The sequence below is a fragment of the Babylonia areolata genome, chromosome 6, assembly GCF_041734735.1.
Source record: "Babylonia areolata isolate BAREFJ2019XMU chromosome 6, ASM4173473v1, whole genome shotgun sequence".
Taxonomy (NCBI): Eukaryota; Metazoa; Mollusca; class Gastropoda; order Neogastropoda; family Buccinidae; genus Babylonia; species Babylonia areolata.
In genome coordinates, this window is record NC_134881.1 from 49,622,364 (window position 1) to 49,635,789 (window position 13,426).

Genomic DNA, 13,426 nt, shown 5'->3' on the forward strand with positions numbered 1-13,426 from the left:
CCTACCTCGTTAGAACCGCTGGCCTTGGGTGGAGGCGCCGTGTCCACCCCTTCCCATCCTGTGCGGCAGTCCTCAGGGGCTGCTGGGTGGGAGCAGAAAGCCTCGGGCGGAGGCACGTTGTCCGCCTCCCGCCCCACCCCGGCCCCCCTCGCCCCGCCTCTCGTCTGCCTGGCCCTCGGGCTGGCAGAAGTGGCCAGAAACCCCCCGTACCTCCAAAACTCAAGGAAGGGAGGGTTGCGGCCTCGGCGGGATCGGGAAGGGCCAAGGTGGTGGATATTCCGACTTGGTCGGAATCAGAAAAATTCAATTCTAAAAATAAGTACTTCATCCTGGCCGACCTTGAGCCACCGCAAGCAGAGGAGCATGGGGTGGCGATGGAATAGGCTGCTGCTTTATTATTTTTAACTTTTTTAATGGCAGTGATCCACTGGAACATCCGGGGGTTCTACGCCAATTTCCAGGAACTCCAGCTGCTTTGTTGTGCTTTGAAACCTTCAGTGCTGGCGCTGCAGGAGACTCTGCAAAGAGATGGCAAGGTTTTATCTCTCTCTGGTTTTAACTCCGTTTTTAAACCCGCTCAACCGAAGCAAGAGGGATTGGCGGGAGGTGTCGCTCTTTTTATTCGCAAGTCCCTTTTATACAGTACAGTTCTTTTAAGCACCCCTTTACAGGCGGTGGCAGTCAGAGTCACGCTTGAGAAAACCATCACTGTCTGCTCTCTGTACCTTCCTCCTGCTGTCCGTGTTCTGAGGCAGGACCTCATGAACCTGGTCGACCAGCTCCCACGACCGTTTTTACTGTTGGGCGACTTCAATGGACACTCCCTGCTCTGGGGAAGTGAGATGACATCAGCCCGAGGTCTTCTCTTGGAAAACCTTCTTTCCGATATGGACTTGTGCTGTCTTAACGACAAGTCTCCCACTTACCTTCATCTGTCCTCTGGAAAGCTCTCGTGTTTAGATCTGTCGGTCTGCGATCCATCGTTGGTCCTGGACTACGAGTGGAAAGTGCACGACGATCTGCACGGGAGTGACCACTTTCCTGTCGTCCTCCGCCCCACAGATGGAGAAGGTGACTCTCTGCCTGACCGCCTGAACTATGACAAAGCAGACTGGGGAATTTTTACCATGAAGATAAGAGCAGAGCTGCAGGAAGAAACAGTATTGAAAAGCAAGGACCCTGCTGACACTCTGACTCGGATCGTATTAGATTGCGCCAAAGCAGCAGTCCCATCATCTACCTCCAAGCCTCAGGTGCCAAGAACGCCCTGGTTCAACGCAGAATGTCGGGAGGCCCGTAAGTCTCGGAAGAGAGCGCAGCGACGCGTCTTCAGAGACCAGAGACGATAGCGTTCGAACCCATCAACAGCTGAGGGCGAAAGCCAGGTATGTTTTTAAAAAGAGCCAGAGAAAGTCATGGAGAGATTTTTGCTCTTCCTTAACCTCCAACACACCCAAGAAGAAAGTGTGGAGGGTTTTAAAAAGAATTAAGGGCAAAAACGTATGCCCAACCTTTCATCATCTTAAACTTTCAGACGCTCTGGTCACAGAGAAGAAAGCAGTTGCCAATTTGCTTGCCTCCACAATTGAACAGAACTCGAGATCTGCTAACAAATCTCTTCGGTTTCTTAAAACCAAAAACCTGTCAGAAAAAACACCCTGTAACTTCTCTTCCGACAACACAGAGAATTACAACCTTCCTTTCACAATGAATGAACTTAAATCTGCCCTTCAGACCTGTACGGATTCCTGTCCAGGAATGGACGAGGTCCATTATAAACTCTTAAAGTATCTTCCCCAAACCTGTCTGGACACCCTGCTTAAAGTTTATAACCACATCTGGATCACAGGCTTTTTTCCACCCTCCTGGCGGAAAGCCCTCATAATCCCGCTGCCGAAACCGGGAAAAGACCCCTCGAACCCCTCCAACTACCGCCCAATAGCACTGACCAGCTGCATCTGCAAACTGATGGAGAAGACGGTCAATGGTAGACTGATGTGGAAACTAGAGACCGACGGCCTTCTGGCGAAAGAACAGTGCGGTTTCCGCAAGCATCGCTCTACCGTTGACCATCTGGTTCGTCTGGAAACCACTGTAAGAAATGCCTTTGTAAACAAACAGCATGTGGTGGCCATATTTTTTGACTTGGAGAAAGCTTACGATACCACGTGGAAATTTGGAATCCACTCGGACCTGCACAAGTTCAGCTTCCGAGGACACCTGCCCCAGTTCATCCACAATTTTTTGCAAAACAGACAATTCCAGGTGAGGGTCGGCACCACCCTGTCTGACATTCACGAGTAGGAGCTGGGTGTCCCGCAAGGGAGCATCCTGTCGCCGGCTCTTTTCAGCATCAAAATTAATGACATCGTTCAATCTGTTCAGAAGGGATCGGACAGCTCGCTGTTCGTGGATGATTTTGCCTTATATGCAACCGGCAGCACGTATGCCAGCATCCAGCGACGGCTTCAGCTCTGCGTCAACAAAATCCAGTGTTGGGCAGAGGAGAATGGCTTCACCTTTTCGTCCTCCAAACTGAATGCATCCATTTTCATAATTTTCGCCAGTTCTATCCGGACCCTGAAATCCGTCTGGGAAAATTCACCATCCCGGCGGTCAAGGAAGCCAAATTTTTAGGGGTCGTCTTTGATCAGAAGCTGAACTTCCTCAGCCATATTAAACAGCTGAAAATATCTTGCCAAAAAGCCCTGAACATCATCCGAGTTATGGCACACACGAACTGGGGTGCTGATAAGAGAACTCTCTTGCACCTCTACAGAGCCCTGGTCCGGTCCAAACTGGATTATGGAAGTGTTGTATACGGCTCGGCCAGACCGTCCTATCTGAAACTGTTGGACCCTGTACACCACCAAGGGCTCCGTCTCAGCTTAGGTGCTTTCCGCACCACCCCTGTGCACAGCCTGTACGCAGAGGCGGGGGAACCGCCTCTCTCCAACCGCAGACTGAAGCTGACCCTAAACTATTATTTGAAATTGTTTTCTGAACCTACAAACCCTGCTTACGACGCTGTATTCAACAACCCTTTCGGTAAGAAATTTAAAGACAACCCAAACTGCATACCTCCTCTCGGACTCCGCATTCAGCCGCACTTAGAAAATGCCGATCTGGATGTCGGTGGCATCTCAGATTTCTCTAAGTTCCCTGACAGCCCTCCGTGGACCTTTACAACACCTGAGGTCTGATTCGATCTGGCCTCATACCGTAAAGACACCACCAGTTCTCTGGCCTACAGAACTTACTTTTCGGAACTCTGCCACAAATTCCCCACTTTTCAAAGCATCTTCACTGACGGTTCCAAGTCAGAGGACGGAGTCGCTGCATCTGCGTTCTGTCCCGCCTTTCCTGACCGGCCCTCAACGGAACACATCCTGTCTGACAGCTCGGTGTACACTGCGGAACTGACCGCACTGGTTCTGGTGGTAAAAATGGTTCTCTCTTCGAAACAAAAGAGATTCATGATCTTTTCCGACTCCTTGTCAGCCCTGGAGGCGATCGCCTGCAGGAATATCACTCATCCCAAACTGCTGGAATTTTCTTCCAGATCCGTCCAGACCTAAAAGAGACCCTCCCTTCGGGGGTGAAGAACAGAAAGGAGGAGTCTGTGCTGTGCAGACTGCGTACGGGGCACACTTTTTTTACTCATTCTTACTTGTTGAAGGGGGAAGAGGCCCCTCGATGCATTCCCTGTGACGAGCCTCTCACCGTGAAACACGTGCTCCTTGATTGTTGGGATCTGCATGACGTTAGACGCAGACATTACACGGCGGTTTCTTTGAAGACTTTGTTTCGTGATGTCCCTCCGTGGGCGCTGATGGACTTCTTAAAAGAAGTGAACATTTTTAACCAGATTTGCAGGTTTTAAACTATGGAAGTTTTTAACTTTGGAGTGGAAAGTTTGAAGTGGTGACTTGTTTTAATGGCTGTTTTTTATCCTTGTAGTAGTTATTGACGCGGCGATAGCCTTGAAATGGCCTTAGTGGTCAGCGAGGCTCTAAGCACCATAATTTCATTTCATTTCATCTTTCTGATCTCATTCATCCTTACATACCCTCACGCCAACTCTGTTCTTCTTCTTACACCCGCCTGCTTAGGATCCTCCCTATTTGAACCGAAATGTATGGCCAACACATTTTTTCATACCAAGCCCCCATTCTTTGGAATCAACTTCCTCAGCCTCTCCGTCACTCATCTTCGCTGCAGTTTTTAAAATCCAGTCTGAAGACCTACCTTTTTCCCTTCTGAATAATTCTCAACAGCTTATACCTTTCCAGTATGAACTAAAATGACTATCAGTGAGTGAGTTGAGAGTTTCAGAATTTGTTGGTTGTATTTTTGATTGTGTACTGTTTATGATTGTGTACTATGACTAGTGTGTATGTGTGTGCTTGTGTTTGTCAGGGGTGTGGGGGGGATAATTCAATATTGTTTTGTATCTTGTGTTCAGTTTTTCCTTTTTGATATTTACATGTGTATGTCTTTTCTATTTGTAAACGCCTAGGGCTTATTTTCAATACTAGGCTCACAATGATGATAATGATAATTCGCCTTTTGTATAATCCCAAAATTCTGACAAACATTTTTCTGTTCTTGATGTGTTGTACTATTGTTTTATTTATCTGTTTATTTATTTTCATTTTTCATTTTTTTGTATGTGGTGTGAGCTTCTCTTTTTTCTATCTTGGCTCTCTGATTTTGTTTATATTTGAAATGAATAATTACTATAAAAAAAAAGAAAGAAAAGAAAAAGGATGGCATGGAGATGGCATACAGAATAAAGAGCAGTGAGCTGACTGAAGCACTCCTTTGCAGGCACCTTGTTTCTGGAGTTCTGGAAGAGGAAGGAGGCCACCATTCAGTACAAGTGGGACCTGACCAACTTTGTGTCGGAAGAGGTAAGAACATGTTTTGGGTTGATTTCTTGGGTTGATTTCTGTATTTTTCATTTTGCCCATCTGTAAGATCTGTGCACTCATTTTCACAAAAAAAAATGTTGGAAATGAAATAGAATGGGAAAAAAAGTAAATCAATAGACAAAAAGAACATTAAAAAAAAGAAATAATAAAGGCGAGAAAAAAAAAAGATAGGAAAAGAGTTAAAAATGAAGATGTAAGAAGAACATGTGTATTCCATTTACAGCCTTTTTGCCTTTACCTTTCGCCCTTAACTCCTGTTGGGGCGCTGTCCAAATGAAGATGTAAGAAGAACATGTATATTCCATTTACAGCCTTTTTGCCTTTACCTTTCGCCCTTAACTCCTGTTGGGGCGCTGTCCAGATGAGATTTCCACCAGTTTCCTCCATCCCTTGCAGTTGTGTGTCATTACCTGAGTCTCTGCAAATGCTTTCCCTGTCCACTCCTCAGTGTTGTCGTTCCACGTTTTCTTCTGTCTTCCCCTCTTCCTTCCTCCTTCCACAGTTCCTTGTAGAACCGGTTGTGCTGTCTTGATAGTTTAGTGTTTATAAGTAGCTCTTTTTCAACAAAAGGTCCTTTTAAATGGCAATGTAGTAGTAGTTGTAGTAGTAGTAATGATAATGAAATCATTATCCCCAGTGCATTGATATTTTTATGCCAGGATCTCCCTTCATTTTATTCACACACACACACACACACACACACACCATTTACAGCAGCCTAGTTTTGTAATAAAAGCATAGAATACTATTGATCAGAGGCTTTTAAGTTTGACATTTCATACAATCTTTTGACACAATGGATTATTTTCCTTTATATTGTCACTGTCATGTAACAAAGAACATTGTTTTTCTGCTGTTTGACTGGAAAGGTGAAACCAGAGTGGAAGGAAGTCACTGTCGGAACATCATCCCCCCACTGACCATAAATTAAGCTCACATTGTGAATTCTCCATTTTATTTTATCATCAGATTTTAGCTGTTTCTCATTACCCATATATGGTGGTTCTTTTTATTTTGCTTCAGCTCTGTCATCCAACAATTAGAAACAATATCTATTGCCTCTTTTCTAGGTCCAAACACCACTCCATCCCACTTCCTAGGGGACAGACATTTCATGACACATTCCAAAATGGGAAGAATTTTTCTTTGTCTCACCCAGCTTCATGCCCATGTGTGCTGCTTCTTCATTGATTAGCACTGTAGAAGGAAGGTGCCACAGTTCAGGATGCCACAACGGTGTGATGTCTAGATGTTGACCTGTTGAAGAGTCCAAGTGAGGCTGTGAGTCCAGTCTCACAGACTTGACAGTCTGTGTGGATGACAGAATTTGGACACTGTTTTCATCCAAAAAATGTTGTTTGGCATTTGCATTTACAAACATGATTTATTGTACACCCCAAATATATTTTCCTTATCAATACATGTTTCATTTTGATTTTATCATTTGCAGGAACCACCAAGACCAGAATACTTGTCCAAACTGGAAGACTGGCAAACAATGAAAGTCAACCCTGTCACAGGGGTACGTGTATTTAAAGTGTTGTGACTAAAAGGAGTCTCCTGTATTTTCGGTTTTGTTCTGAAGTTGAAATTTATAAAGGTAGCAGTTTTTTGTTGTGATATCTTTTGTGAAAGAAAATCTTTCACCTAAACCTGTTCGCGTTCTCCAAATGCTATTTGCACTTAACCCTAGTAAAGCACAGGGCCCAGATCAGATACCTCCATGAGTACTGAAGGAACTCAGTGAGGAATTGTCATTACCATTTTGTACACTATTTAATAAGTCAATAGAGTTAGGAGAGGTACCAGATGACTGGAAAACAGCAGTAGTCACAGCAATATTCAAAAAGGGTACTAGATCTGATCCAGGTAACTACCGACCAGTTAGCCTCACATGTGTGGCATGTAAAGTACTAGAATCACTAGTTAGAGATGTTTTAGATAATTTTATGGTTACAAATAATTTATATTCACCATGTCAGCATGGATTCAGGAAACAGAGGTCATGTATTACTCAACTGTTAGAGGTTATGGAAGACTTAACTCAGTTAAAGCCTGAACCGGACTATAAATGGCGGGCGATTTGAATCAAGCCAGTTTCTCACCAGAGTCTGACATTGTGACGTCGGTGAAGGTTTATTCAAAATAAAAGCCTAATAAAGCTACGGTTTGGCTTCATTTATGGCAGAGAGCGAGATTTGCCTAGCAGCTTCCAATCTAGACCTGAATTGACTTTGGAAAGTACAAAATGTGTCAGCTACACGTAATACAAAATTTGAATGCAGAGAAAAGGGGCGGAGCTAGAGCCGTTTGTGTTTGCGCTAGACGTGTCTGTCAGATAAAAATAGCACCAGCACGTGGTACTGTCCGGTGAGAATTGGAAAGCATGCAGACAGCCCCTCGACGTTGGCAACCGTAAACGACCACATTGTTTGTAAAACATGCAAACGGAGAGAAATATGACGATCTACTAACCTACCGGACACGTGCTCGTGCTTTTTATAGATAAACTCCGCCCCTTTCCCTTTTATGGATAGGCTCTAGTGCGCATGCGCAACCGAAACCTTGCTCTCGGGAGTTAAGACTTTAATAGAAGAGAAGGAATCTGTAGATATTGTATATTTAGACTTTAAAAAAGCTTTCGACTCTGTACCACATTATAGGTTACTATCTAAGTTAGAGGCTTATGGTATAAATGGCAATATCATGAAATGGATAAAGGCTTTCTTGGTAGGGAGAAGTCAGAAGGTAAGGGTTGGAAATAGTTTTTCACCAGATGTGCAAGTATTGAGCGGAATTCCTCAAGGTAGTATTTTAGGGCCAACTTTATTCACCATATTTATAAATGACCTCCCAGACTATGTTAGTAGTTGCTGCAAAATATTTGCCAATGATACTAAAATTTATGATAAAACCCAAAATTCCTTTAAATTGCATAATGATCTAAACAACCTACAAAATTGGTCAAACATGTGGAATCTATATTTTAATGTATCTAAATGTAAAGAGCTACACTTAAGAAGAAATAATCCCAAAAAGAATTATATAATGAAAATTGATGGCACAAATACTAATGTTATTTCAGAATGCAATGAAGAAAAAGACCTGAGAGTAATATTTGATGAAAATGTTTCTTTTGATGGCCACATTCAGGCTGTGATAAATAAAGCTAATAAAGTATTGGGTATTATTAAGAGAACATTTACATTTATGGATAAGGACATTTTTGTCAACCTCTATAAAACAATTGTTCGACCAATTTTGGAATATGGTAATATAATTTGGTATCCCAGACTAATAAGACAGTCTAAAGCAGTTGAACAGGTGCAAAAGAGAGCAACTAAAATGGTACCAGAGTTAAGAGATTTGGACTACCAAAACCGTTTGAGACAACTAAACTTGCATTCACCAAAATACAGAAGATATAGAGGAGACAGTTTTCATCTGTGCTCTGCCTAAGTTGATGTAGTTTCACTCTGGGCAGGCTGACTGACAGAGAAGTGGCATAAGGGTTAAAGCTGTGACTCATTCTTTGGTCAGGGCTTTCAGTACCATTTGTCAGGTTTTTAGTGCTGTCTTGTCTGATGCTTTTTTTAAATTTTAAGCATGTTCATTTGGCCTATTTCTCATATGCGGCTTTTCCTTCATGTCCTCTCTGATGTTCGATTCTGTCCTGTTCCTCATCAAATCGCTGTTTTCAATTTTTTTCAGTCTTTGTCAGTTTCACTCTTTTTTTTGTGTGGGGCTTGTTTTATTGGTTTCACTTGTGTGGTTCACTGTGCTTTCCACCCCACCCTGCAATGGTGGGTTAGTGCTTCATGGAGTGCCTCTCCCATGCCCACAGCCCACAGTTTTTCCTGGGATTGACTGCAGCGATGCGTCATTAGACACCATTTGCGGAGGGCAGGTTCGACCCACGAAAATGGTTGTTAAGGCAGCTTAGGGAAACGTCATTAAGCTCCACCTCCCAAGTTATCCCAGTCAGAGGAAGTTTACCCAGGGAGTAGTGGCTCTGCTGAGGCTGCATCTGATGTGGGGCTGGACACTTCTTCTCAGGGGAATTTGTGTCCACTCTCTACTTTCAGCACTGCACTGAAAAGCATCCCGGTGGGAATACTGCTCTCTCGGTTCTGCCCTCGCTTACCTCCCTCAGTTGGAGGGAAACCAAGGCCTTGAGGCGGGCCAGCTCTTCTTTGTCCACCCTGGGTCAAGTCATCTCAGTATCTGGAAAAGACATCTCCAACCCTTCAAACTACCACCAAGTAGCACTGACCAACTGTATTTGTAAACTAACGGAAAAGATGGCCATTGGTAGACTGATGTGGAAACTAGAATCCGACAGCCTCCTGCTGAAAGAACAGTGTGGTTTCTGCAAACATCGCTCCATTGTTGACCATCTGGTCCATCTGGTAACCACCATTCAAAATGCTTTCATGGAAAAGCAGCCTGTTGAGGCCGTGTTTTTTTTTTAATTTGGAAAAAGTCTTTGATACCATTTTGAAATTTTGCATTCTCTCTGATCTTTACAACCTTGACTTTTGAGAACACCTTCCCCAATTTGTTCATAATTTCCTTTCAGACCAACAGTTCCAGGTGAGGGTCGGCACCACTCCTCCTGACATACATAAGCAGGAGCTGTGTGTTCCACAAGGGAGCATTCTGTCACCTGCTGCCTTCAGCATTCAGGTTAACAGCATTGTCCAGTTAGTCCAGAAAGAATCAGATTGTTCTTTGTTCGTGGATGATTTTGCCCTCCACGCAACTGGTAGCATGTACGCCAGCATCCAGCAATGGCTCCAGCTCTGCATTGATAAAATTCAGCATCAGACAGGGGAGAAAGGTTTCACATTTTCTTCCACCAAAACTTAATTATCCATTTTCAAAACTGTCGACAGTTCTTTCTGGTTCCCGAAATCCATCTGGGAAAATACACCTTCCCAGCAGTTAAGGAAGCTTAATTTCTGGAGTTCATTTTTGACCAGAAGCTAAATTTCCTGTCAAATTAACTCACTCTGGACAAAAAGTTTTCTCCCTTGATTTTCCCTGCAAACAGCACGTTTGTTAGGGTTAGGAAAAAATCACAAAAAACACACAACATAAAGTAACTGAATGTTGCTGTACTGGACCCACTGACCCCTCTCCTCTTGTCATGTGCACACCCACCCCCCTCCCTCTTCACTGCCATCCGAATCTTGAGTCACTGTCATTACCGTCTTGCTGGTAGCTTTCTTCACTGCAGATACTTTATTCAAAGTCTTCATCATCCTTGTTGATGTCGGAACCTTCAGTTTGAAGCATTTCAATCACTTCAGCAGCAGTAAAAGCCACTGTCATGATCTATTTTGCTCCAAAAATTTCTGCTTGCATCGCCTGCAATGCCATTTTCGATACGTAAGCAGATTAGCTTGTCATGTGGGGTACTGAACGCAGTGGCTCTCCGGCGAGTGTGTTGTTACGGAATCTCACAATGAAACTTTCCATTTGACCCTTGACACGTTCGCAATACCAGTTGTCTCTGTGGTTGTTATGCTACCCCATGAAGAAAACGTGAAAAAAAATTTTAATTGTTGAAACCGCTATAGCATTCAGTTGTCCAGAACTGCGCCTTACATCAGGAACGCCATAGTGTTACATCGTCCGGAGTGAGTTAAACAGTTGAAAACCTCCTGCCAAAAAGCTCTGAATATCCTCTGAGTCGTAGCACACACAGACCAGGGTGCTGATGATAATAATAGCAATAGTACGTATATGGCACAGACTCCCCATGTAATGCTCTCTAAGTGCCTTTCATGAAACACACATACAATAGTGCATAACAACATACCTCTGCACATGAAAAAACAATAATAACAATAAATCTACGATAGATCATGATATTCTTCTGTAACGTTTGAATCAAACTTTTGGAATTATAAGCACTGCCCTCAGCTGGTTTCAATCTTATCTCTTTGACAGAAAGCAAGTTGTCCTTGTAAAGGGAAATAGATCTCCTGAATCCACTCTTAATTCTGGCATTCCCCAAGGCTCTGTGCTCGGCCCAGTGCTTTTCTCAAACACTACACCACTCCACTCACACCTTTCATTGACACTTATTCCATCTGTCATGAAATGTATGCTGATGATACTCAACTTAAACATTCTGATTCCCCTCCAGATTATGAACATCTTATTCAAACTCTCCAAGACTGTGTCACAGAGGTGAAAAATTGGATGACAGAAAACAAACTGAAACTAAACGATGATAAGACTGAAGCCCTCAGACTCCTTCCTCCATCAGTAGATGCCACTTCCCTGCCTTCCACTGTCGATCTCCGAAACTGTTCTATCTTATTGTCTGATCATGTCTGTGACCTTGGCTTTTTCCTTGATAAAGATCTTTCCATACAATATCACATCAGCAAAACCTGTTAAGCATCCTACTCATATGAATTAGCCCCATACGCCACTGCCTCACACTCGACACAACCAAAACACTAGTTAGTTCATGCATACTCTCTAGATTAGAGTATTGCAACTCTCTTCTTATCGGTTGTCTGCAAACACTCCTCAGACCACTACAGCAGGCACAAAACTCCACCGCCAAACTGATTTGTAAAGCAAAAAGATCTGCACATTGCACACCCTTTCTAAAAGAGTTGCAATGGTTGCCCATAGAGCAAAGAATCAAATACAAAGCCACCTGTCCCTGCTACCATGTCATATCTGGAACTGCACCCAGATACCTCTCTGACATCTTTCAAATCTGTACACCCTCCCCGTTCTCTCCGCTCTGCTGCCGATGATAGAACCTTCTGCGTTCCAAAATACATAAGAGAACAGCATGGTGGTCGAGCCTTTTCATCATCTGCTGTTCAAATATGGAACTCTTTGCCTCACCATGTCCGTCACAGCCCCTCACTGCCTTCCTTTTAATCTAACCTCAAGACTTTCCTCTTCCGGCAGCATTTCCTCAAGACCCTCTCTCAGTCTCATACATGAGAGTAGTTAGTTGATTGCATAGGTATATTTTTAACACTATTTTGTGTGCGTCGAATATATGGATGGATGCAATATTTATTGTGCATGATTGTGAGTTGAAGACTGAGTGTGTTTCGTATGCGTGTGTGTGTGGATTGTAAAGTGCTTTTTGCAAGGAGGAAAGCGCTGATAAATGTCCAGTTATTATCATTATTATAATGGATATTTATATGCACGTTTCACAAGAAATACTGCTCAACGTGCTTTACGTTTCGTTCCCCACTCCCTGCCTCCCCTCTCAATTGTCCCCCCACCCCCAAACACACAGACACATGGAAGCACGTGCCAGAACACACTCAAGCAACTGAACATTGGAAACCACCCACCCGCCCATGACGCCCTCCAGATAACGCAACCCTGCAACATGTACTTGGGTACATACACTCACATGAATGCATGGATGCTCACTAGCACCCCGCCACACACACATGGCAAATGGCATCCCCACAATAAAGCATGCCTTTCAAACCAGATCACACCAAGACCAGCACTAAGAATTTACTGTTGTTTGAAAAGATGTGTTTTCAGAGCAGATTTAGATATCAGTGAGACAGAATGTCGAAAATTTTCTGGCTGTTTGTTCCACAATGATAGGGCCTGAAAACCGAAAGATCTCTGACACTGTTGCTTCTTCTTCACTACAGGGGTTTTCAACAGCCTGGCATCAGGAGCAGAATGAAGGTGACAAGTTGGAATGTACACCTCAAGGAGGTCAGAGAGGTAGCAAGGACCAGAGCTAGAGAGGGCAGAAAGCTTGTATTCAATTCTTTTTGAAACTGGTAACCAGTGAAGAGAGCGGAAGAGAGGAGTAACTTATATGCTTATCTATACACCCCCTGGTCCGGTCCAAATGGATTATGGGTGCCGAGCCGTAGAGCATGGCCTTCCTATCTAAAACTGCTGGATCCTATACAACATCAAGGGTTCCATCTCTGCTTCGGCGCATTTCGCACCAACCTGTGCACAGTTTGTACATTGAGGCGCATTCTGAAACTGTCCCTCAACTATTATTTGAAACTCTTCTCTGAACTGCTAAACACTGTCTTTGATAGTGTTTTCAACAACCTGTTCAGTGAGAAATTTGATGGCAACATAAACTGCATCCCTCCCCTGGGACTCTGTATTCAGCCACTCATGAAGAAGTGAACATTTTTAATCAGATCTGAATGTTTAAACGTTGGAAGATTTTTAGACTTTTTGAGTGAAAAGATTGAAGCAGTAATTAGTTTTTATTGTACTTTTTTACCGTTGACTTGAAGCAGTTTTCCTCCGCCAACCTTCAGTCATTAGTTTCAGGGGCAAGGAGTTGGTGACTAAGTCTTTATATGACTTTCACTTGAGAAAATGGTTGGAGTTGTGTACGGCTCATGATGTTCTTCCTACCGATCCTTAGCCAGCAGCTTGCAAACTTTCTGGTGAACTGCTCCTTGCTTGTGTGGTGCATGGGTACAAATCTGCTATCTGCACCATTATCA

At 43.6% G+C, this 13,426-nt stretch overlaps 1 protein-coding gene across 5 annotated transcripts in view; it reads left to right on the forward strand.

Annotated features, from left to right (window-relative positions):
• Positions 1-13,426, forward strand: part of LOC143283114 (anoctamin-1-like) — a 358,246-nt gene that overhangs the window by 174,893 nt on the left and 169,927 nt on the right. For all 5 annotated transcript variants that reach the window (XM_076589234.1, XM_076589235.1, XM_076589232.1 and 2 more), the window contains 2 exons: positions 4,831-4,913; positions 6,385-6,456. In XM_076589234.1, the coding sequence (XP_076445349.1) occupies positions 4,831-4,913; positions 6,385-6,456 (155 nt within the window). The remainder of the gene's footprint in view (positions 1-4,830; positions 4,914-6,384; positions 6,457-13,426) is intronic.